The sequence below is a fragment of the Lissotriton helveticus genome, chromosome 2_1 (assembly GCF_964261635.1).
Source record: "Lissotriton helveticus chromosome 2_1, aLisHel1.1, whole genome shotgun sequence".
Classification (NCBI taxonomy): Eukaryota; Metazoa; Chordata; class Amphibia; order Caudata; family Salamandridae; genus Lissotriton; species Lissotriton helveticus.
Window position 1 is genome coordinate 1525024775 of NC_136059.1, and position 27139 is coordinate 1525051913.

At 42.2% G+C, this 27139-nt stretch overlaps 1 protein-coding gene across 2 annotated transcripts in view; it reads right to left on the reverse strand.

The window, feature by feature from the left end:
• Window positions 1-27139, reverse strand: part of LOC144818756 (uncharacterized) — a 182728-nt gene that overhangs the window by 123883 nt on the left and 31706 nt on the right. The window contains exons 4-5 of one of the 2 annotated variants that reach the window (XM_078676473.1): window positions 6586-6699; window positions 3335-3445 (exon numbers count right to left, since the gene is read on the reverse strand). In XM_078676473.1, the coding sequence (XP_078532599.1) occupies window positions 3335-3445; window positions 6586-6699 (225 nt within the window). The remainder of the gene's footprint in view (window positions 1-3334; window positions 3446-6585; window positions 6700-27139) is intronic. The other variant, XM_078676474.1, reaches the window with a different exon arrangement.

Here is a 27139-nt window from a genome sequence, read left to right on the forward strand (position 1 = left end):
ATGCGATCACTTCAAGAGGAGCTCGACATGCAATAGCAGCAAGTACACGGATCTTTTGACGACAAGGTAGTGATCACTGCGGCAATGAAAAAGGCAGCCTTATGGTGGACGAAGGAAGAAAATGTATCCCAAGGTCTATCCTTCGTAATCAATCCAGCTCCTCAAGTAGTGACTACAGATGCCTCGCTGGAAGGCTGGGGTGCGGTGCTTCAAGACTTGCATGTAAGCGGACTTTGGTTGCCTCAGCACCGCTTTCTTCATATCAATCTCCTGGAACTCAGGGCGATTCGTCTGGCACTGCAAGCTTTTCTTCCATGGTTGCAGGGTTCAGCGGTTCTCGTCCGCACAGACAATACCACGGCCATGCACTACATAAACAAAGAAGGGGGTACCAGATCTCTTCTGTTGTCGCAGGAGGCCCAGAAGATTTGGGAGTGGGCGATCCTACACGGAATATCGCTACAGGCAGAACACCTTCCAGGAGTGCTAAAGGAAAAGGCAGACATGCTCAGCAGGCTTTTGTCAGTCAGCCACGAATGGGAACTAAACCAGACTGTCTTGGAAGAGATTTTCCACCGGTTGGGCAAACCCTCAATAGATCTCTTTGCCACCCCGGGGGAACAAAAAATTCCAGTTTTACGCAAGCAAGCTACACCATCACGGATCACTAGGGAATGCGCTTACGATAGCATGACGCATTTGTATACGCCTTTCCCCCCATTCCGTTGTTACCAAGAATACTCAGGAAGATCATAACGGAGCCGAGCAGGATGTTCCTAATAGCTCTAGCGTGGCCACGGCAGTTTTGGTTCACAGACCTTCACCTCCTCTCTCTGGACCCCTGACGTCCTCTACGGATGGTCCCCTGCCTTCTCACGATGTCCCAGGGCCAGGTGTGGCATCCGGACCCTCGCTCCTTACACCTGTCAGCATGGCTCCTGAGCAGCGAGAGTTTCTTGGACTAGATCTCTATGAAGAGATAAAGGAGGTTCTCTGTCAGTCTAGACCTCCTTCTACTAACAAGACATACCGTTTAAAATGGAAACGATTTTGTATCTGGTGTCAGCAGGAGGGTATCGATCCTTATTCGTCTCAACCTCACCAAGTTCTACCATATTTCCTGACTTTGGCTAAGGCGGGGCTGGCGCATTCATCCATAAAGGTTCATTTGACTGCAGTTTCTCGCTATAGACGCACTGCATCTGGACCTTCTCTCTGGTCAGCCAGGATTATCAAGCAGTTTCTCAAAGGCCTCTTTAGAGCCTTTCCTCCAGTGAGGCCTCCGCTACCCACGTGGCATTTGAATTTGGTTCTCACCCAGCTGATGAAGCATCCCTTTGAACCGATTCATTGAGCAGATATGAAATTCCTCTCGTGGAAGATGGCGCTCCTTCTAGCTCTCACTTCGGCAAGAAGAATTGGTGAGCTACAAGCTCTAACAATCCACGAACCATTGCTCCAATTCAAGAGAAATACAGTGATTCTAAGGACTAATCCAAAGTTCATACCTAAGGAGCCTTTGGACTTTCAGCTAAATGAACCAGTGATTCTTAAGGCTTTCTTTCCTCTGCCTTCTAACTCCTGCGGAAAAGGCACTCCACTCGCCTGATGTGCAGAGGTGCTTGAAGTTTTATCTGGAACGTACTAAAGAATTGAGGAAATCTTCTCAGTTGTCCAAGCAGGGTGTTGCTCGGTGGGTATCCAGTGCTATACGGTTCTGTCATTCAGCAGCGGGCAAGCCACTTGAGGGCAGAGTCAGAGCACACTCTACAAGGTCCATGGCTTCGTCTACGGCTCTCTTTGCGGGAGTCCAGAATAAAGATATCTGCAGGGCTGAAACTTGGAGCAGCACGCACACCTTCACAAGACATTACTGCCTGGAGTCCTCTGCACAAGAAGACACAGCTGTAGGCCAGGCAGTCTTGAGGAACCTCTTCCGTTGAGTGGTGAGCTTTCCTTTCTTCCCTCCTTCCTTTCTTTATTGTTATCAGCACATTTTGCTATGTGTTCTTACTGTTATTGCACTGTTGATAACTGTTTTAGCTTGATGTAATAAAAAAAAGAGAGAATAGAGGATAAAGAAAAGAGAGGAAGAGCTGTTAATAAGGGGGCAAAATGTGCTTCTGACTGCTAGCTACTCTGATACAAGCTATGGGAATCTATGATAGTTCCAATACTGGAGTAAGAAAACAAGTTACTAACCTATAACTTTGGTTATCCAGTATTGGTAACTTTCATAGATTCCCATGCGCCCGTCCTCCTCCCCTGGGAAAGCTCAGCCCTCAGCAGGTTTTGTCATACTGTTACACAACGGCTACGAAAATCTGAGGCTCCGAGGTTCTCTCAGGTGGGTTTTATGGGGTGAGGCTAATCTGATTGGTTGTTGCTTTACTTTGGTCTCTTTTGCAAAAAGAGGTGGATATGCTACAAAAGGGAATGAGGCCTAGGCCTTCTTCTTTCTCTTTTGTACCTACTGCTATGTTATTTGGGTGTAGAATAGATTGACTTCTTTCCTTGGGAATCGGCCCACTATTTTTCAAACACAGTTCTTCAAGGGTATTAGGATATATCACCCACTACAAACTGACTGAAATTCTATCAAATTCTGGACCCTGTAAAACGTTTCCAATTAATATCTTAACGCATGAGCATGTCATGGAAGAGGACACCCAACATTCAAATAAAGTGGCCTCTTCCTATGAGGCATTTACTAATGATACATACTCAATGTCATTTAAAATATTGGCTGTATGTAACCAGCCCATCATTTACTTTCAATAACAACATATTTGTTTTTTGGGATTCAAGCTGTCATTTTAACTAAGGGCTATATTTAGGTGTGCATGCTTGATTTTGTGAGTTCTTACAAGAACTGCTGAGTTTTCAAGGGTCGTTCACCACATTTTACAAGTGATTCTGATGTATGCAACAGGGACAGAAACAGCTTCATTGGAAACTTCTACATTGTATATGTACTGTACAAGTGACATTTCACAGAGCCAGAAGTTTTGATTTTTTCTGTTATCAAAACATATGTGCATTACTGTAGGTAGTCACCTCTATTCAACAAATACTAAAATAAATGGATATTCGTTCTAGTAGTGAGGCCAATGTTTTAAGAAGTAAAAATATGAGAAAAAATAATAATGGCAGAAAAAAAGATTAAATGAAAGAAATAAACATGAAACATATCATTAGAATGCACTGAAATTTGGAGAACAATCAATTAACACTATCCTCCATTGTGACAAGAAATAAATTGCACTGGGAGACAGACACGTTATTCACTGCACCACTTAAAGAAGTGCAAAAAATATGAGCATTGGTAACTTACTTGGGGTTGGGTCCTTGGGGGCTTCTCCTTCTGCATGAAGATAATGGCTCAAACGTGCACCTGACTCTCCTTCCTTCCTCAAACAAAAATCAGGACTGAGGAAATGGTATTCTGTAGGTATGGTTAGAATGGATATATATTTTTTAGGAGTTAGTCGGCATTTAATATTTATTCACACAGAGAATTGGTATACCACTAATAACACTCATCATGGTTACCAAAATTGTGTGTGTTATGTGAAGGAAAGGTTACACAAAATAGCACGATTCAACAAATTATAAAGGAAGCTTCGGAGTGCAGAGCCAGTGACGGTGTAAGCATTTCCTGCAGGTGCTGCCAGATTGGCAACTGGTTGCCATTGGGTTTTGGGCTCCTGATATTTTGATACTATGGAAATGCATTGCCTTTTTCAAAGTGAGTTTATGGTGCATCTTTGAGATATGCAGGAATGAGACAATGTTACATCAGAAAATAATATACAGGCGAGGACAAATGTTTTTAAAAGATATGAATGATTTTTATTATACGTTGCTGTATGTAAGTATACAGTATCAATTTTTGTTATGATTTTTTAGAAAAAATTGGTCTGGCGAGACAGCTAAGCTATCTATAGGACGAGAGCTAAATATAATGAGGATTAACTGATCTTGGTGAGTTGTTACATCATCACACTCGAAACCTGCAGAAGAGGGTGGTTTTAAATACCTTTATCAATTATTAGAATACAACAATATTTCTTAGGTAGATTTCACTGGTAAGTATATATGTGTAAAATGAGAGGATAGAGGTGGGGGTGTCTATGAGGAAAACAATGCATCTTTTTAACTTTGTCAGAAAAAAGCATTTCACAAAGGAAGAGCCTCTCTCATTTATTTGGAATGTATGTATTTGTGGGTGAGTTCTATATGACAGCATGTAAAACTTGTCTGAGCTGGTGGCTGATTACAAACAAAGATCTTATGGAATAAGAAATGTTGCTTGATACTTTTATTATATTTCCCCTTTGTGCGTTGACCTCCGAGAACAAGGTACAAGATGCCGTTTGTATGGCATGTCACAAGGGCAACGCATCTTTATGTTTGTTTCAGCTACATCATTTATCTCAGGAGCTGATCAAGTGGCAAGGTTCAGCAATGGGTGGATATCTAAATCCTCTTGAGACACTATAGGTTGGGCAATCACTCATCCTGCAGTCCAAATGTACCAGCCAATCCAAGGGGACCAAATCTACTTTACTTATGGGAGTGGGGAAGTTCTGATCAATAGGACAACACCCAAGCATTTACCTTGCACACAAGTTGAGGTCTTTGTGGCTAAAGATGGGCAAGCACAGCATTACTGTACCAAAGCTCCAACCATACACTGTATTTTAAATCTATACATATACAAATATGTTAAATCACAGGTCTAATATCTGCAGGTACTGCAGAATTTCTACACCTGAGCTTGACACGACTGTCTGAGGTAGTGTAAGCAGAAGCAGCTCTCTTATCCTGATCGATTACATGGATTAAGAGAGCTTTACTTATTTTTTGGGGTCCTATACTGCTGTACTCGATAGGAAGGAGGAGCTGGCATCTTGAACAAAGACCTGATACTGTGATTTTCCAACCAGGAAATTCACACATTTCAAAAGAGCTTTTCCTCTGATGAGCCTAATATGGCTGTTACAAGAACACTATAGAGACAGCAGTCATCTAATAGGCTGCCAAATCAAGTATTTTTAACAAATCTTCATGTCAAGACATTGACTATAGGGCTGTAGTTCTGGAATCCCTACTGCATGTTCATACAGTGGTTGGCAATATTTTTCAAGGTACAGCTAAATATGCCTCTTTATCGCTTAGAACTCTTTCTGCTTTTGCAATGTACCTGCACTCTGATATTATTCCACCTCTCATTCCTACATGACTGGCCAAATCAAGAAAGGTAAGGGTACACTCCATGTACATGCACTGAGGTAAGTTTATCTTTTTGAATTTATAAAGGCAGGCCTCGAAAACTCATAAAAGATTTCCTAGACCTGTAGGTCGAGCAACTTGAATAGTCTATTAGACCTAACTGTAATGTACATGACCCGTAAACTGGTCTCAAATTGTGTGATCATTGTCAAATATTTTATTTTACAGAGTCACCTTTGTCTTCATTTTAGCATAAGGCTTAACTTGAAATATTTGTGTTCAGCATTTCTGCTGTACAAAACAAATCTCTTTTGTTTGATTAAATGGACTGAATGTTTGCTCCATGTGCAATAAGTATCTAGCCCACAATTAGGTTACACATGATACCTGACTTGCCTCTTAGTTTACTAATAGCATTGCCACCGGGGCAGAAGTGTTTCTCAGTTCATGTTTAAACACTCATTTTTTAATAAATATATTACTAAAGCATGATGTGGTAGCACACTGTCATTTACAGAGAGTAAATTTCCAAGAAATGGCCAAAAAACGTTCCACTACCTTGCAGCTTTACAAATAATACTATATAGTATATTAACAATAATCTGAGAAATGTTGGTTTCAGAAAACATATCATTTGCACATCACAAAGTAAAGTGTTCTGATTTGTTTTTCATCCTATTATAATATTTTTGTCATCGCACAGAAGTACAAAAACTGGGCTTTCACAACTACTGAAATAAATGTTGAAATGTTTGTACGGTTGACTTATTAGCTATTTAAATGAGTGTTAGGAAAAACCTGGTACCCTACAGGCTTTCTTTCCTCACTTCATGCAGAAGGACAGACAGTTCACTTTAAAAAATCCTCGAAATCTGTAGTCAGAGAAAAAAAAAAAGGAATTGTAAACTGACTTCTGACTTTTGTCTCTGAACACAGAGCAAATTTGACAAGATAAAAAACAATTTAAGGGCATGTTTATTGCTCCTTCAATTTCTGACTGAAGAGATCACCAGTTCTTTGTCAACTCATAGGCGAGTAGATCGTAAATACAGCTCAACCTGATAAAATCTAACTCGCCATAGCAAGTGGGCGAGTAGATTTTTCGAGGCCTGAAATGTCTAGCTTTCTATTATTTAACATACATCTGAATACTTAATATACCCTTCAGCCCTCCAATCTTCAGACGAAAAGCTATACACCTGACCCAGGTGGCAGAAACATGTACAGGTATCCAAAAAAGGTAAATCGTAACATAACAAAGCAGGGGGCCTGGTGTCCTTAGGATGCACAGAGATTCGCACAGGCTGATTTGAGTCAGAAATGTTCATGTGTACAATATTTTTTTCTCACCTGTGCTGAGACACTCATTCCTTTCTGCCACTTCTTCATTCCTTGGATCTTTCCACTGTTCAAGTTCCGCCCCATTTATCCTCTTTAACATATCAGGAATGGTAACTGTATCGCCTGTTACAAAAAATACATTTGTTTGTATTTAATGTTTTTACTTTCAATTATTCTACTTGGCCACACGGTATTTAATATTTTATTCATTTATATTTGATACTATGCCTATTTAGGCAAAATATAATAAGAGTTTAAAAATACAACACTTTTTAATATGAAAACACACAAAAATAGTACTTTTCACATCATCATCTTTGTACATTCAGTCCAATATCACAAGTATTACGGTATTCCCTTTCCAATTGTTGTAGTCATGAAAGGCCTCCAGGAACAATTGAAAATCAAGTGTTAAAAATGCATTAAACTGCAATATGTTAATGTGCAAAACATAAATTAGTTTCTTCTCCACAAACAATATATAACAGTACTGGTCAATTAAAGTTCATAATTCTAAAATACATTAAAGTGCCATAGAATAAGCAAAGCACAATATATTCTATTCTCCATCTACACTATAGCAGTAAGATGTCCTGAGAAAAATGGGAGTTCATTGAGATACAAAAGAGCAATATGCAAGGTATAATAGTGTCCCCTCCACTACAACTATAGCTGTGCAAATTTCCTTGGTTTGTATCAAATATGAATAACTTGCAGAGTAACAAGACCACGCCATTACTTTGTAAATGGATTATGTTTCTGACATAGTTTGATTTCTAATATAATCTCACAGATCATTGTGTAAATAAATAAAGCATCCATTTTCCGTCTAAAAACTGGGAGTAATAATTTCTTTCTTGCATTTATGTAATACGTGCACAATACAATCAGGTGCGAAAATGCCATATTAGCGGTTTTACAGAATGGAGAAATTTGCCAAGCAGCAACCTCTTCTAGACTATTAGTCTTATTCAACTTCCATTTAATAAACAACTGAACTTGCCCCAATCTTATTTTCATCATTCATATTCTGGTATTCATATCCTGTAGGTGTTTCAAATATGGTTGCAGGTTCACCATCATGGTTGTAATTTTAGTATAAAATACAAATTTGAAGTTGAGTAACCATTCCGAAATCTTAGTTCTGTTTTTGGCAGCACAGTCACATTTTCTGACTCATCCTTTAGATGTTTCTTCACATATTTTGCATATATTTTGCCAGAAATATCTGAAAAGGTTATCTTGCGGTAGTGGCTAGGCAATTCTCGTCCCCACTTTTTATACAATGGCACTCTTATGCTACCTCATAAGCTCATCATACCCATGTTAATTTCCCTCAAAAATCTATAACTCAAACCAAAAAAGCTTATGTGATCCTGAGTTGATGTGAAATGCAAGAACTAGCAATCTTTTGTTCAACCCAGCGAAAAGGAGCATGGAATATCATGATTAATACATGTAAAGAAGTACAATTAAATGTATTTGGAAATAACGATCTTTAAATCTTGGCCTTCTGTCACATGTTTTTAATGAAAAGTTTGTAAGTTATGCATTCTCCCACTTCTAACAATTAAAATGGCTGTTTATATTGCAATAAGCATTATAAGTGTAGATCTAGAGTCTCTGATTCTGAGTATGTTGAATATAGATTGGGTGGTATATGTGGCATCCAGTAAATACAGATAACCCTGTGTACGATGACGACGTCACCTTGTACGTTGTCGACCCGGCGTCGCACCTCGATACATTACTTAAAATTAAATTATTAAATTTGGTGGACTCTGGAATTTCCATTAACTGGGCTAAATCAGTTATTTTACCCTTAACTGATGCTGCTATCCCGGCCCCATTCGAGATCCCTCTAAAATGGGTGGACGAACCTGGTAAATATCTGGGCATATGGCTCAGTAGGAATATGCAAGAACTATGGGACATCATCATCTTTGTAAATTCAGTCCAATATCACAAGTATTACGGTATTCTCTTTCCAACTCTTGTAGTCATGAAAGGCTTCCGAGAACAATTGACAATCATGTGCAAAAAATGCATTAAACTGCAATATGTTAATGTACAAAACATACATTAGTTTATTCTCCACAAACAATATATAACAGTACTGGTCAATTAAAGTTCATAATTCTCAAATAAATTAAAGTGCCATAGAATAAGCAAAGCACAATATATTCTATTCTCCATCTACATTATAACAGTAAGATGTCCTGAGAAAAATGGGAGTTCATTGAGATACAAAACAACAATAGGCAAGGTATAATAGTGTACCCTCCACTACAACTATAGCTGTGCAAATTTCCTTGGTTTGTATCAAATATGAATAACTTGCAGAGTAACAAGACCACTCCATTACTTTGTAAATAGATTATGTTTCTGACATAGTTTGATTTCTAACAATTTCACAGATCATTGTGTAAATTAATAAAGCATCCATTTTCCGTCTAAAAACCGGGAGTAATAATTCCTTTCTTGCATTTATGTAATACGTGCACAATACAATCAGGTGCAAAAATGCCACATTAGCTGTTTTACAGAATGGAGAAATTTGCCAAGCAGCAACCTCTTCTAGACTATTAGTCTTATTCAACTTCCATTTAATAAACAACTGAACTTGCCCCAATCTTATTTTCATCATTCATATTCTGGTATTCATATCCTGTAGGTGTTTCAAATATGGTTGCAGGTTCACCATCATGGTTGTATCGATATCTCATTTTTCCCTTATCTCTGTAGAGCTCTTTCAATAGAAGTCTGCTTTAACAAGCTTTGGACCTATCTCTATCTATTAAAATTGGTAATCTCACTTGGAATCACTGAGCCTATCAGATCAACCCTCGCTAGGATTTCATTTATATTATCGTACCATTCAATTTTATTTGGGGATTGAAAGTATAATTGTATTATGTGCCTCATTGAGTCTTCAACTGCTCCATTATTATCATAATAATAGTTTATTGCTCTTTGATAATACTTAAATTCAATATTTGTCAGACCTAATTCCAACCTTAATGCAAAATGTGCTGTAACCTTGGGAGGCCTAACCAGTTCTTCTATATACTGATTTTAACTGCCTGGATTCACATAATCATCTTTTCGTCCAGAATCTCGCCATAGAGTATTAAATTACAATTATCATATTGTATGTTTACTTTACAACTCATAACGATTTAAATCCAGGTTCAATGTCAATTCTTTTCAAGGCTACTGTTACTGCTTTTGTTCCTTGTCTCAGTCCTTCAATATGTCTCTTAACATTTAAAATACTTCTAAAATTCACTCTCAGATAAGTACATTTGTTAATTGCCACCTATTGTTTACCATTCAATTACCAGCTTTTTTTGTGTAAACACCAGGGTTTTTGTTTTAGTTGCATGTATAATCAGTTCAGTCATACTGCAGTATATAGCTAATTCAATCAATTGTTGCTCCATTCCTGTTGGTGTGAGATCCCTTCAAACAGAATTGTCCCTATTAAATAGATTTGGAATACATTCTTCACTAATTTCAGGGGGTGAGGGTACAGAGTTCAACATGTTAGGAACATCTACTATACAAATGGAAAATGAAAGGGAAGCCAGGATACACCCTAGCCTCACACCATTTGGGGTATCAGTCATCCATGATAAAGCCCTGTTGCTGCCAAGTTGAATTTGAGTCCAAGGGCGATTATGTAGTTGAATCACCAGGTTGAATAAACCTAAAGGAATACCCCAAGACACCATCTTGTCTATTTATTTTGTCAAATGCTGTGAGTAAGCCTATATAGGCAGATGTCTGTTTCTTATAGAATATTTTTTCACAGGTAATTTTAGTATAAAATACAAATTTGAAGTTGAGTAACCATTCCGAAATCTTAGTTCTGTTTTTGGCAGCACAGTCACATTTTCTGACTCATCCTTTAGATGTTTCTTCACATATTTTGCATATATTTTGCCAGAAATATCTGAAAGGGTTATCTTGCGGTAGTGGCTAGGCAATTCTCGTCCCCACTTTTTATACAATGGCACTCTTATGCTACCTCATAAGCTCATCATACCCATGTTAATTTCCCCCCAAAATCTATAACTCAAACCAAATAACCTTATGTGATACTGAGTTGATGTGAAATGCAACAAGCATTGGCATTGCCAATAGGTCTCGCTTGTGGGACCTTATAAGTATTTAGTTTTGCAGCACAATATCCTTGGTGCAACAAGACCTATTGGCAATGACATTGCTTGTTTTAGATTAATCGTCGGTGACAATAAAAGCGTTTGCAGCCTGCGCGATGCCCACCGCTATATAAATTTTACAGTTTGGTGGAATACAGGTTGGATAGTTTAAATACATGCAAGAACTATTTGCTGCATAGGCACTGGAGCAATATTCGAAGTCTTGACGTCACTGGGGATGTCCATTGCATCGTTAAGGCGCGCTCATTAGTTTGATGAGAAGAGAGGGCAACTAAAATGTCTATTTTTCGCTAGCCAGTAGAACGCGCCTGCTGGCGTGTTTACATGCATGACAAAGTACATTACAGAAACAGTGCTTCTAAAATGCACTTACAAGTAGGAAATCGCCGTTTCTAGTGATGTTTGAGATGCAGGGCAATGTTTCTGTTGCAAGGGGGGAAAAAAAATAAACACGACAGCCCCGGCATGCAGGCAGTGAGGCTTGCAAGGTCACAGCGGTGTGTCCCTGGCGCAGCTCCCTGCCTTAGCAATCAGTAAGCCTCCTTCTTCCTGGAGGAAGGGGGCTAAGCATTTCTGCAGCATGAATAATGTATAGCTACTTGAAGAAAACAGATGTTTGGCTTTTTGCAGATCTTAGAAACTGCTCCATCATCAAAAAAATGCCCGCGATAACCTCATTATTGAGTCTGCCCGCTCGTAAAGTTGTTGATCGAGAGTGAGCGCCGGGGCTCACCTCTGCGCCCTGTCAGTACACGATATTCCGCATTCCCGCGTCTTACAGGTTTACTCCGACACAGGCGACCCGACGCTCTTACCACCGCCATACAGGCAGAGCGCCCGCAGAGACCCTCCCGCACAGAGACTGACGACGTCAGGCCCGGGTCTGACTGCGCGCGGCACCGCATGCATAAGCGCTGCCCGCGACTGCAGCGGAGGGGGCTGCAGAGCAAGACAACACATTGCTGAGCACACACACCCGACGGCCGGGCTTCCAAGACGGAAATGCATTTTCTATGAGCATTGAGCATACATACATATAGTAGCATAGGAATAAAGCAGAGTTTACCAAATAGGCAAGAACTTATTGATTCAATAATTAGTGGAACAAACATCCTTTTACACACTCCTGTCCTGCTTTGTTGACTTCACAAATTTTGCTTACATTTTCCCGTACATCTGTGAACCGTTTAGCAGAGCGGATCGTGCACCTCTGTACAGGTATCACGACTATATAAGCAGCATTAATCGTGCATGCACGTGTTAGTTGCTCCAGGATCCAGGCGACGAAATCGAGCCTCCTATAGAGTGAATATTTCCCGGTATTCAGCGGATATACTGCATGCTACGTTCGCGTGCCTTACTTCCTTTCAGGGTGAGACACAATTTATGGAGGAAAAGGGGGCAACTCATTTTTATTGCCAAAGGGTGATAATGAGTGTGGGAGTGAAAGGCAGCAAGCAGATTCATTGCAGCAAATGAATTAGGATGTAAATAAGACAGATAATATGAAAACAGACGGTGGATCATGGCCACACAGCATCTAAAGGGTTGAATGTGTTGGCGAAAAATATCACGTGTGTGGAGACAACTTACATGCCGTTTCAGAAACCTTCTGTCGAAAGATCAAATTGCTCATCACAGCCTGCTTTTCCTTACATAGACCACGAGCAAAAAATGAACTCTAAATGGCGAAGTAGGGAAGAATACATCATATCTATTTAGAAGGAAGTTTAAAAAAATGGTGGGGGCCTGAAGGAGGAGGGGGTGCGAGGGATGAGTGAGGATGGGGTAGCAGGGGAGGGAACACGGCCTGGGGGAAGCTGGCTGGGGAGGGGGAGGAGAAATCCAAGGAAGGCTGTGTGCCGGCCGGCCATCCAAGAATAATTAGGGGAGGAGAAGCCGAGAAGCCGCAGAGCGCACGCTGGGCGAAGCCCTTTGATGTGCTGTGCGGCAAATGCAATTAGGAGGGAGGGAGGCTGATGCGCGTTCGTGTTTGATCACGTGGTTCACGTGAACTTCATGAAAACCGCCAGCAAAAAGCTGGTGGTTTCACGAGGATTTTGGCCACTTGAATTCTCGCTCCGCTCGATGCGCTTGCGCGCATCGATAGGTCGCGAGACCTAAAAACTGGCAATCTTTTGTTCAACCCAGCGAAAAGGAGCATGGAATATCCTAATAAATACATGTAACGAAGTACAATTAAATGTATTTGGAAATACAGATCTTTAAATCTTGGTGTGAGGAGGACTCGCCAGGGGCAGACTTGAAGTGGAATAACGAGCCGACACCATTGAGGGCTACGGAAGCCAGCAGCGGTCTAGTGGCTGGGCAAGCAGAGGAGCGTCCTGCGACATCGACGCCAACGCAAGAAGAACGTCAAAAAGGGAGAACGGACTACGGACCGGAGCGCAGCAGCATCGGAGGAGGCGGCGTGCGGAGGACAAGCGAGGAGAGTACTGAGGCGGAGACAAGTCAGGAGTGGAGCGGTACCGGAAAAGGCGTGCGGGAGATGGATAAGGAGGGGAGCGAGGCGGCGGAGGACAGCACTCCAGGAGGAGGAGCATTGTATACTGCGACCATACCCGGAAGGCTAGCGAAGGGAGATGTAGCGATCACGTGGCCTGTGGGACTATTACCATACCATTCATGCAGTTACTGTTGTTTCCCTGGTCGATCCGCTAAAAGACTGCAACTACCAGCATGCTTAGGGGCAGGAACAGTGAGGCTCAGGGCGGAATTAACTTAAGCACCTCCCTTCCGTGCAGAAGGTGCTTGTCAATCAACTTTGGATCAGTAAGGAATGGCGGATGGTGTTCCCCGCCGGATTTCAGCTGGAAGATTGTAGCCCCTGGATTGCAGGACATTGATCAGGATATACGTTAACAGTTGTCTAACTGTTCCAGGTACTTTCACGGTAGGAGTGCGGGCCCGCCTCCTCCGTGCTCCGTTCTAGTTGCGAGTGTCTTTGTAAAGAGAAGCCGCGCTGCAACGGTAAACGCGAGGCTTCGCGTTTAAAGTGCAGACTGCGGATTGAACACGATTTTGCTCTAGACGCGACTGAAATTCAAGACGCGTCTGGAGTCATCTTGTGTGTTGTGCTGAAGGGGAATATTACGTGACTCTTCTGCTAATTATTTTGACCTGCACGGAAGCAAAGACATTGTTTCTTCTGACATCGAGGGCATGCCAGCTGAGGAATAGTTTGGGTTCTTGCGTTGTGTCATTAACAGCGCATGTTCTCAGCACAAGACTTTTGCCTGAAATCGCTCTCACAAGTTGCTGAGGACTTTTACCGGTTAGAGTGGATAACATTAACCCTGTACTGTGTAGCTGTTGAATCCACCAACAGAGGAATGCTTTGAATCGGACATTGTTTGTGTTACACGTTTATTTTTTGTTTTTTGGTGAAGGAAAAGTGAAAGTATATCCTTGAGCGGCTGTATTACCTCTGGTAAGTCAAGACTACTGTTTCCTGCATTGAGTTGTTGAGCAGAGGACGAAACGAGTATTATATCCTTGCATTCTTGTTCCCTTCTGCAGTGTGGCCATCCTTCTTTGTGCCTAGCAGTGCCTTAGACCAGACCCTGAGGGACCCTTGGAATTACAGCTCTTTTATTATTTTGTCCACTTCCCTTTTCCCCGGAGCACGAGTCCACGCAGAGGGTATTACGATACCTTTGTTGGGAGTCGTGTTGGGGTGGAACTGGGAGGCCTTTCTTCTGACATCGTCTCTGCTGGTTACAAGGTTAAGGTTAGTGGCAAGTCTTATTCTTGAGCTACTGACAATCCCTAACAGGAGAAGACACCCCGGGTCCTGATGCCACGGACTTGGACATGGGTCGTGGCCTGAGGCGAGTACCGTTCAAGGGTTCATTTTTGTGGATGTCGTGGGGAGGTTTGGGGAAATATGGCACTCGGTGTATTAAGAAGGAAAGGTCCCTACAACCCTTTTTCCCCTATCACACCTCAGTTAATTCTGGTGAAGGTAGCACAAAGACTGATAAAAGGAGTGGACATTGACCCGACCTTTGTTTTGTTCTTTTCCCTTCCCTACCCGACGGCCTGAGAAAAAAAGCAGACCCGGGAGAGCCACAGAACACTCTGACAGTCCCTACGGTAGAAGCCTGATTCATTATTATTTTGTTTGTTTGTAAACCCATCGGATTGAAGTTTGATACCCAGCAGATGGAACTGTAAATCCTAACTCTCAAACGAACGTTTGGTCCACCTCCTCAGGTTATGAACAAATAAAAGCTAGGAAAAGCTAAGAAACCCACCTATCCCCCTGTTTCTTTTTGTGCCTCATAACTTCACGGCGGCCCACGCGGCCACACTTGGCCTTCTGTCACAGTTTTTACTGAAAAGTTTGTAAGCTATGCTTTCTCCTACTTCTAACAATTAAAATGGCTGTTTATATTGCAATGAGCATAATAAGTGTAGATCTAGAGTTTCTGATTCTGAGTATGTCGAATATAGATAGGGTGGTATCTGTGGCTTCCAGTAAATACAGATAACCCTGTGTACGATGACGACGTCACCTTGTACGTTGGTGACCCGGCGTCGCACCTCGATACAATACTTCGGGAATTTATTAAATTTGGTGGACTCTCTTCAAATTCCATTAACTGGGCTAAATCAGTTATTTTTCCCTTAACTGACGCTGCTATGCCGGCCCCATTGAGTTCCCTCTAAAATGGGCGGACTAACCTGTTAAATATCTGGGCATATGGCTCAGTAGAAATATGCAAGAACTATGGGACATGAGTTATGGCCGTGCCATAACATGGCTGGAAACAGTGCTCAATTTGTAAAATAGGAAGTCCAGGGGCTCAAATTTTTGTAGAAAGCCCCACCCACTCCACCTGGCCCCACCCACTTCCTTCACTGGCTCCACCCACTTACTCCATTGGCTCCAACCACATCCTCAACTTGCATGGCTGAAATCCACGTTTAACACCCTATCTGAATTCCTACCTTGGTAAGATATCCTTTCCAAGGAGCTCAAAAGCCAAGGCAAAACCGCAAAAAAGACTGGATGACATGACTTTTGGAACCAAAGATTATGAACTTTTTCTGACCATTAAAGGCCTGACTCCAAACTAATTCTGATATGACTATCTATTTATGTTGTATTTGGTTTCTTCCCAGGGTTGACCCTAAACTGCCCTGGAGTAGTCTCTTACTAAAAGACAGTAGGCTATATGACATTATAGACCTCAGAGGTATAAGCCCACTATGTAGGCATCTATCAGATTTAGAATATATTGGACTCTGCTAGAGGCACACCATGCAGCTCACTGGCGCATGCAAAACCTGTAACTGATTTATGCACATCATTCACTCATGCACTAAATAGGTTTTTCTTTGTGTAAAACATTCCATCCACCTTTGCCTTATCGTGTTTCACTTTTTTTACCGTAAGGTGTGAACGTCAGCGATGGTCTGGGTTCAGATAAAGTGGCCTTGTCGCTGGTATACTCTGGGTAAAATGTAAACTTACCTCCTGTGATGTCACATCTTGCAACTATATTTATTGTCATATTTCGAGAAATGTATTAGGGTCAAAGGTTGTGTATTAACATTAAGCCATATGGAGAAATTTGGAAGTTGACATCTCTTAAGGCCGAGGATACAACTCTGAAATTATCTGCTGTTGGTGAGTTAGTGCATTTTAAAAAGCAAAACCTTTATAATTGCTTTTTATCTGATAATCTCATAACTCAGCGCTGTGCATAACTAATTCGCACGAGCCTGGCTGCTTTAATTCTCCAATAAACTGCATTTTATCTCAAAGAATGAGTGCTGTTTTTAAGAAGGAGATGCCTCAAAAACACAGTTTCCTTTGGCAACTTTAGCGAAACATTGCAGCTTTCTTGTGACTTCATCCTGGGCAAATTTCTTCAGGACAAAATGCATGTCCACCTAATGCTAATGAATCACCAGGCTGAAAAATAACTGTTCTGCCTAAGTAAATAGAATAGCTCGTTAACAAGGAACAACCACCCTGCATCATTCGCCCTGCAGTTAGTGAGGGAGGAAAGAACTGAATAATGGAAATGTCTTTTGTTCTATGGCACAAACTCGACCCGAATGTATTGGAGCGCTTTACACATTAAATCATCCGTGCCTAACCTTGTAGAGGTTTGCCCAGAATCACAGAGTTGTTGAGCTGACGCCGAGACTCAAACCTGGTTCCCCAACTAAAGTTCGAACATCAATAGCTCTAGCTGTGACGGCACATCTTCTCCCTGTTTGCACAAAGAGGAGAGCAAAAGCTTCATAATACAATTTTGTAAACATTTGCCAGTAGTTGACTTCGTGTTCCTGAAAAACAAACGTTTAAAGTAACAAGAGGAACATAAATAAATGGTTTATGTGTTTCTTTTAGAGTTTCCTGCTGCACCAACCTTTCGTGTAGCAAACTACCATTTTTTCAACTGCATAACACATATCCTTGGTCTGGTCAGGCTCCAGCCGACTCATGATGGCACGAGTGTAAGGTGGTTATGTAACTGCAGGTGGACTATAGACACAAATGTGGTGGGAAACAACGGGTGCTTTCTGGGCTCCTATTGTGCTTGCAATACTCTTTCCTCCATCTTTATCGTAACACTCTCGTCCAGAGTCACAATGTATTACAGGGCCTTCCGCATATATACATCCACGTCAGCAGTAATTTGAAAGGAATAACAACTCAACCTGCACCAAAAATGACAAATTACTTGAACGTAAGGACTGTGGCGAAGGCAGACAAAGAGTTGTGTTAAGGCAGCACTGCAGCGCTGCTCTTCTTGCTTAACTTTGTTAAGACTTACTGGTTCCTGTTTGTTCGTGGTGGACCCGGCGGCCGGGCACACACTGACTGCACTGCATTGCTCAGTCTATTAACTGACTAGGCCTGGCCTGCCTGCCAGCCTCACCTCGTGCTGTTGCCAGTACTTGCGCTATTGCTGCCAGTCCTCAAGTCGTCAGATGGTCGGGTGAGGTTGTGCTGGCTGGCACGGGCACTCAGACTGTGAACGGCTGTTGGTGACTCAGTGGTGGGGTGTGGCCATGCCGGGGCGTGGCCGCATAGCAATACGTAATCCGAAAAAATCTGAGCACGCTGCTGCCACCGCACAGCCCCAACCCCTTAGAACCAAAATATAGCCCAAAATCAGTGTCCCTCCCACCGGGCTGAAGATTAACTAAAGCCTGCAGCAGCTACGCCATCAACAAGATTGAGATTCATTCATGAATCTTCATTCTCTTCTTGGGTCAGCCAGGGCAGGCCAGGCTCATCACAGCTTCGCTAGGAGTGGGACTGTCTGCTCGTCCGTCTCACGAGTACCAAGTGACTCAGACTGTGCCACTGAGTGTTGTCCGACTTCAACAAGTCCAGTAGTGAGGTAAATAATAAAAAAATTAAAAAATCAATGACGTGCAGCAATGCTTGTAGACCCTGCCCTGATAATTAAGTGCCTGTGCTAAGCACCGGAAAGCACAGGCACAAATTAAGCACTAGCTGGAAGAGAAAGTCACAGCGTGGGCCAAGCTCCTACTCTCCCTAGCCGGGAAAATAGCACTAGTCAAGATGGCGGTGCTGCCGAAATTTCTTTATTTATTCGCCAATATTCCCATTCCCCTCATGCAAGCCTTTTTTAAATCCCTCAGATCCCTGCTGGTTTCCCTGGTCTGGGCGGGGGGACAGGCGTGTGTCTCGTGGGTCCTGCTGACACTTCCACTGCGACAGGGCGGACTGGGAGCCCCAGATATGCAATTGTATGCATGGAGCGCTCAGGCTCAGTTTCTCCATCACTGGGTACACCCGACACCATTTCAGCCCCATGTGGCTGGATAAACAGTTGCTTCGGGGCCTGTCCCTCTGCAAGTAGTGTTATATCAACCCTACAACCGATCCAGGGATGGCATAGACACTGTAGAGACCCTGCGGTGGGCATGGAATGAGTTGAAAAGGGCCAGAGCTCCTATACTGTATGCCCCCTCCATACCCCTGATGCACAATCCTATGCTACCCAACATTGGCGACAACATAAGCAAGATTGTAGCACAAAAATTGAGCTTGCGGACTTTTGCAGACTTTTATCCCGGGGAGACTTGCCGGCCGCCCCGGTCCCTGTGGGGGGTCAGACAGTGCCATTCTCCGAACTCTTAGTGTATTATAAACTCCGGGCTGCATGCCGGTCTTCACATGACATTTTCCCGAACCCCCTGCAAACCTTGCTTGCATTAGAAAACGTACTCAAAATGGCTACATCACGCAGACTAATCACAAGGATCTATAATCACATTCAAACCTCGGCCCCCATGACACAGCCACGGGTATGCTTGGAATGAAGAACTTCAAATTTCGCTCACGGAGGAACAGTGGGCCTACTGCTGTTGTCAGCTTACAGCGCAGTCCCCTAACTATAAACTTTGTTTAATCCATTTTAAGTTCTTACACAGATTTTACAGGACACCAGTAGGTCTGCACCGTATTGGACTCAAAGAAGATGACAGCTGTTGGAGGTGCGGTTTTACTACAGCAACCTTTTTACATATAGCATGAAGTTGTCCACGGCTGGTGTCATTTTGGTCCAAAATATTTACCGTTATTAACCAAATAATAGACACGCCTGCAGATACTAACCCCCTGCTGGGCCTGCTGGGCTACGTGAGGGACACCCCGGTTAAGGTCCGTAAATTACATGAGATGCTCCTTCTATTTGCAAAACGCCAAATTGCAATACCTTGGGGGCGGAAAGGGATCCCTTCACTTAATGAGTGGATCCGAGACGTCACATACGGACACTCACAATTGTCCACCTTTTGGGAGTTAATGCCTTTAATGTCCTGACCTAGAGACATATGGGAACCATTTGTTGCATGGGCTCGTGAGCTTAGAGAGGAGGACAGAGATGTGCTGACGACGTCCATGAATGCGTGACTTCAGGTGGGCGGCCTAGGAGGGGTCAGAGACCAGAAAGGTGGATGAACATGAGGGGTGGGTAAAGAGGAGGGACAGAGATGCTGTTTTTATGTACAGGGAACCAACTTGGTGTGCATTACCTAGGGGGTGATGATATGGATTTCTTTTCAAGCTGGCTTTTGGACTTTTACTACTGTTTGTGTTCATTTGTAATTGTAATGATACGTATCGAACTTTTCTCCAGCATGGTAGAGAGGATCGAGCACATAGGAAATAATATTTGTTAGAGACACAGTATGTGGTGATGTAGATATCTATGTCTGGATTATGTACTGGCTAACTGTTTTGCAATGTTTGTTGCATTGCTTTGAAAAATGCCAATAAAAAGACATAAAAAAAATAAAAATACTGATAACCCTGGGAAAGGTGTTTACTAGGTGCTGGAAAATACCTTTAATTTTGAGTTTTGCATTGTAAAATAAGCAACACTATGCACATTTAGTATCTATTGCACCAGAAGCTCAATTGTTTTCCAGCACATTTTCATCCGCAATACATTTAGGCAGGTTTAACTTGCTGAAATCTGTCAGGAGGAAACAGTTTAATTTTATTATCATCACAGCGCTCAGAATTCCAGCCCCCTCATCAACAAAAGTTTGCAGCAGGTTCGGAATTTATCTCCAAACTTGGAAATGAGGCCAAACTCAAAAATGAAGGATTTATCACAATTTCTATAGCAGCAAGTAAACATTTATAAACGGTGTCACAAGAGAGACAGTTCTTGACTTATTTAGCATGAAGAGATCATGGAAAATCCTCTGACATCAGGAGAAAGTGATCAATCTAGAGGAGAATCCAGTTGCTGAATTTCCTTCACCTATGAACAAAATATGGTATAAGAAACACTAGTTGAGTTTCTGGTTTTAGCACTTCCCATTGAAATTAGAGACAACGGAAAATATGGGTATATGTCAGGTCCTTAGATGTGCACCTACATGGACATGGACTCTCAGCATGGGAGCCACCGTTTACTACTCCAGTGCTTAACCAACACGGCAAGGTGCAACTTCTTCAGTATTTTGTCATAATACTTTCCACTCCGACATAGTAGAAAACGGAAGTTTTCCTATGATACTGAAATACCTTACCTACATTTTACATCAAGCACAGTGTATATATTGTACTTAATATAGGTTTCTGGCCATTTTCTGGCTACAACCTAGGTGGAATAATGGTAGCAGCTAAGTTGTTCTAATAACAATTGTAATCTGTGCTTTACCAAGGAATGGATGCAGAGGGAAGGAGTAAGTATCTAGGTGATGTTCATGTTGTATGCTATTTACATCATGTGCTCTCAGGAATTGCTTCAATTACCAACAGTCATTAATGTTCTGTTAGAACAGCTGTGGCAATTTAATGAAAACCAGACATTTGTGTAAAAGGTTTAAAGTTTTAACTTATTTTCAGCCCTGAAGAAGTTCTTTAAATGCAGGGAACGAAACGCGTTGGCTGTCTTGTTTGTGCTGTTTTCAAACAGATGAAGAACAAAGAAAGATTTCAAAAGGACGATTGTGCATATCCAAATACATTTTTTGGGACAGTGTGCTCTCCGTAAATTAGATGTACTGAAAATCATTACTCGATTCAGATAAATTGCCACACCACTAGGAAGGAACCCTGGCTTATTCTATCACCACCTAAACTTAAACAAATAAGCCTATTATTCCCCTGAGGGGCTCATACAGGACCACTTAACCTATAGAAGATTCTGGGTTGTCACAAAGTGAAATCAGAAGGCTGAAACAGCCAGCTGGTTTCACACACTTCCTTAATGTTCTGCAAACCAGGAGCAAGCTAAAGCTTCATTTGAATTCTGCCACCGTATGCCAATACAGCCAAACATTCTTTAACAACCCAAAAGGGGGTTAGTGAGAAAAAGGATTAATACAACATGCAGTTAACTTTCTTTTTCTTCTTCTTTCTTTGTGTTACCACCTGGAATTTCTTGCTGATGACCAACAAAATCCACACCAGATTTTATATATATACATATATATATAATTCGCGCAGTTCCAGTGCTGCGCTCAAGAGGCTCTTGCAGCTTTAAGTGGCCCTGGTTTGCTGGACACTGCTTCGGCGGATCTTCGTTTCATCCAGGTTACTGGTTTTGCCAAGGCCCGCCTTCAGGCACGGGAAGACAGGTGGCGGTGTATGCGGTCATTGACTGCACCGTGGCAAGGTGTACTCACATACTTGCCCACGCTGAATCGATCCCTGATGTCTGGAGGTTGCTGCAGCGTGGGGACCAGAGGAGAAAGCAGAATGCGCACTAACACGGACTTTGGAGTTTTGTGCTGAATTATGTTGCTGTTCCACCCTCGCAATACCCACCCGTCAAGAACAAAGCATTGTGGGATATGTGGGCGCCTGCCACTGGGCGGCCCACATAAGGTATTAGCCCATGTGACTCACCTGGGGGAGGAGCATCCGAACACCTATCAGGAGGGGGCTGGGTATTTTAAACCCGTGATTTTGCACCTGCATCCTGATCACACTCTGGGCGCTGAAGAAGGCTACGACGCCGAAATGCATTCGCCATTCTGTGTGAACTGCGATTAAAGCTGGCTCCGAAACTTCCCCTGTGTGGCCTCTGCTCTTTCTTCGAGGGAGTTTGCTTTGACATTCATTGGCGCAGTTCCAGTGCTGCGCTCAAGAGGCTCTCACAGCTTTAAGTGGCCCTGGTTTGCTGGACACTGCTTCGGCGGATCTTCGTTTCATCCAGGTTACTGGTTTTGCCAAGGCCCGCCTTCAGGCACGGGAAGACAGGTGGCGGTGTATGCGGTCATTGACTGCACCGTGGCAAGGTGTACTCACATACTTGCCCACGCTGAATCGATCCCTGATGTCTGGAGGTTGCTGCAGCGTGGGGACCAGAGGAGAAAGCAGAATGCGCACTAACACGGACTTTGGAGTTTTGTGCTGAATTATGTTGCTGTTCCACCCTCGCAATACCCACCCGTCAAGAACAAAGCATTGTGGGATATGTAGGCGCCTGCCACTGGGCGGCCCACATAAGGTATTAGCGCATGTGACTCACCTGGGGGAGGAGCATCCGAACACCTATCAGGAGGGGGCTGGGTATTTTAAACCCGTGATTTTGCACCTGCATCCTGATCACACTCTGGGCGCTGAAGAAGGCTACGACGCCGAAATGCATTCGCCATTCTGTGTGAACTGCGATTAAAGCTGGCTCCGAAACTTCCCCTGTGTGGCCCCTGCTCTTTCTTCGAGGGAGTTTGCTTTGACATATATATATATTACCTACTGGCGGTCGCCAGTAGGTATATATAGTTAGGATTTTTTTGAATAGGGATTTCTGAAAATTCTATGTTGAATAACTTTGGCGTTGATGGACGGAATTGGCTGAAATTTCTGGAAAATGGCACATTTTGTTTCTGAGCGTCCCCTGAAAGTTTGGAGGGGTTTTGTCAAGCGGGGGCCGAGAAAAAAGGGGGGTCCCAAAACGTGTTTTTAACATTGAGTTTTCCATAGGGCGGTTGGACTCACTTTTAGCTCGAACGGCTGAATGGATTTCCACAAAACTTGGCAAAATTGTAGGGACTGGTAGCCCGATGTGCCTTTGCTATGTCTCAAAATATATGCTCCAGTGGTTTTTACGAAAATTAACTTTGAAAAATATATATTGGGCTACATTGGGCTATATATATGTTAGAGCCCAAATGTAGCCCAATGTAGCCCAATGTAGCCCAAAGATGGCCACCAGAGACAAAAAAAAACAAATGTAGCCCAAATATCAGCCAGATGTTGCCCAACTATAGCCCAGTGACAGAATGTCCCAGAGTGTTCTAAAGAACAACTAGAGCGCTAACAGTCTTACTTATGACAAAAGTATGGCACACCTGAAGTCATCTTGATTGGAATAAAGTGTTAACACTTAAAACAGCCAGTAGGTATATCTAGTTAGGATTTTTTTGAATAGGGATTTCTGAAAATTCTATGTTGAATAACTTTGGCGTTGATGGACGGAATTGGCTGAAATTTTCAGGAAAATGGCACATTTTGTTTCTGAGCGTCCCCTGAAAGTTTGGAGGGGTTTCGTCAAGCGGGGGCCGAGAAAAAAGGGGGGTCCCAAAACGTGTTTTTAACATTGAGTTTTCCATAGGGCGGTTGGACTTACTTTTAGCTCGAACGGCTGAATGGATTTCTATGAAACTTGGCAAAATTGTAGAGACTGTTTGCCCGATGTGCCTTTGCTAGGTCTCAAGATATGTGCTCCAGTGGATTTTGAGAAATGAACGTTCAAAAAAATATATATATCTGTGACAGCGTCCCGGTTAGCGCCCCGGTTCGCGTACCAGACGCGTAACGGAACTTCGCGAGGAGAAGCGGATTGGCTCTCCGGTGACTCTCAACATTCTAAACAGTCCGGAGCGGCCGCCATCTTGTCTCTCGGTAGGATCGAGAGACAAGAGGTGGAAATAAACGAAGGGGGAAATGAATGAAAGGGGCAAGGTAGACCCCTCCTGACCCCCTAGGATTAATGTGGGGGCTACTAAAGGGCCCCGCGGGGCAAAAAAAGAAAATACATATTTTTTCGATTTTTCGCGGTGGAAGCGCTACCCGGTACGCGAACTGGGTAGCTCACCGGTAGCGTAACGGGAGTCCGCCATCTTGTGTTTCGGACGAATTTAGTCACAAGATGGAGGATAAACAATGTTGGGAATGGGTAGAAGGGGGCACGGGAGACATATCCTGACCCCCTAGGTTTTCTGAGGGTGGCTGAGGAGGCCCATATATGTAAAAAAAACAACCTTTTTTTTTTCAAATTTTCGCACGGTTAGCGCCCGGTCCGCGCACCGGGTAGCGTTCCGGAAAGCGTAACAAGGGGAAAACCAAGGGAAATAGTAAAATAATATTTTAGAGTGCTTTGAGGTAGGGTAGCTCTGAATAGAGCTGTTGTGTTGTGTGGGTGATGTAAGTACCAACATGTAGGTACCAATGAAGAGTCTAAAATTCAATGTACACCGTCTCCTCTGTAGATATTTTGTATGTTCTAATATGGGTTATTTAAATGTAAATGTGTGGAAAAGCACTTCATGCTTTAAAGCAATTGTATTTTTGAACTGATTGTTCTTTCCTCTTATTCCTCCTCTTTGGTTTTTTTCCCCACACTCTTCTTTAGCATGATAGTTGATAAATTCGTTCCCTCAAAAAATTTATATACATAAAAAAATTATATTAAATACATATAAAATATATTTTTCCTTTAAAAGAAGAATACATTTTACAGCTTTTGATATTTGCTATTAAAAAACCATTGAAATTCACTGAAAAAAACATAGGTTATAGACCATATATAGTTAGGAATTAGCATTTACAAAACCTTGAAAATTCTCTGAAAAAACCATAGGTTATAGACCATATATAGTTAGGAATTAGCATTTACAAAACCTTATTTTACTCACACAAAACCATTGAAATTCGCATATATAGTTAGTTGCACTAACTATACATCGCACACCCGCAATCCACTGCTGATCATGTCACATATTACATCATTCATGACATGGTCAGTGACATCACTGATGACATCACTGATGACATCTCAAATGACATCACTGATGACATCACTGATGACAACATCCAGTGACTGTATGTTTCTGTAAAGTTAAAATATGTCTTACATATTGAAGAATGAGTGGATGTATAAGTGTCTGGATGAAGGATTTAGTAGGTGCATGACTGACTGTATGAGTGAGTGATTAAATGTGTCTCACTGAGTGCATGGGCTAGTGACTAAACTGTCTTAATTTGTTCATCATTATGTCTGTTGTTCTGTAAACTACTGCATGTGTTGATCAGTAGCTATATGAGTAACTATATGGGTTATTGATTGGTTGCCCAAGTATTTGTATGGGAGACTGAGTGTGTGTGTGGGTGGCTGGGAGGTGTATGACTCTGTGCATAGATGTGTGAGCAGTTGATTCACTAGATGTATGGGTTCAAAAGTGCATGTGGAAACAGCTGTATGGGCGGTTGACTGTGTGCATGAGTGTATTGGTGAGTGAATGGATATCTCAGTGCTACATGTCAAAGTAAGTACATATGTAAAACACAGTACATGTGAGAGTTGACATATATAAATAACTGTGCATAAGAGCCAGTGAATGTGTGAGTGGCTGTATGGATCATTGTGAACTTGTATCAGGGATTGTATAAGAGAGTAAATATGTGTTAGTATATGTTTGAATAAGTAAGGTGTGTATAACTGTATAGTTGAGGAAATGGAGGTGTGATTGATTCTTTGCATGACTGACTAGGTGTGTGAGTAACTCCATGGATGAGTGACAGTCTGTGAGTGTCTGTTTACACTGAGTGTATCTAAGGTTATATTAGTCTGAAGAGGTTCATCGTATTATCACATGAATGATGTCATCAGTGATGTGATCAGTAATGTCAAATGAGATGTCATCAGTGATGTCATCAGTGATGTCATTTGAGATGTCATCAGTGATGTCATCAGTGATGTCATTTGAGATGTCATCAGTGATGTCATCAGTGATGTCATTTGAGATGTCATCAGTGATGTCATCAGTGATGTCACTGACCATGTCATGAATGATGTAATATGTGAGTGGATTGCGGGTGCGCGATATATAGTTAGTGCAACTAACTATATATGCGAATTTCAATGGTTTTGTGTGAGTAAAATAAGGTTTTGTAAATGCTAATTCCTAACTATATATGGTCTATAACCTATGGTTTTTTCAGTGGAAAAAAAAAAAAATATATATATATATATATATATATATATATATATATGTATATATATATATATATATTGATCTAACATTCAGCTGCCAACATCTAGCAATTCTCAGAATTGTACCAAAGAACTGGGCTTTGATTGCAAGTGACCCAGTATTAGGAATGCAGCTACCCAAACCTCCTAGTATCCCCTATAGAAAAGCTAGGTCAATGAACAATTGTCTGGTTTCTAGTAGCCCAGAAGTCAGGGTAGCAGGCCCTTGGCTATCTAGTAGTAAAGGGTTTTTTAAGTGCTCGGTTTGCAAGGCCTGCAAGAATGGAGTAAACAAAAGCGAGTAACTTACACCTTTCAGTGACAAACCTTTCCGCATCCAATCAAAGTTGACTTGCAAGACTGAGTACCGGGTGTACGTGCTGGAGTGTCCGTGCGGCCTACGTTATGTGGGCAGCACCAAGCTGCCAGTACATAAAAGGATACTCCAGCACCTTAGAGCCATTACCAACGGTGACACCGCGTACCTAGTAGCAAGACACTTTGAAGAAACTCACAATAAGAACTCCGCCAAACTAAAATACTTTGTAATCAACACAGTTCCTCCGCTTAGGAGAGGTGGTGAAAGGGAGTCACTAGTCCACAAATTGAAAACTAGACATATAATCTTACTCGATTGCAAAGTAC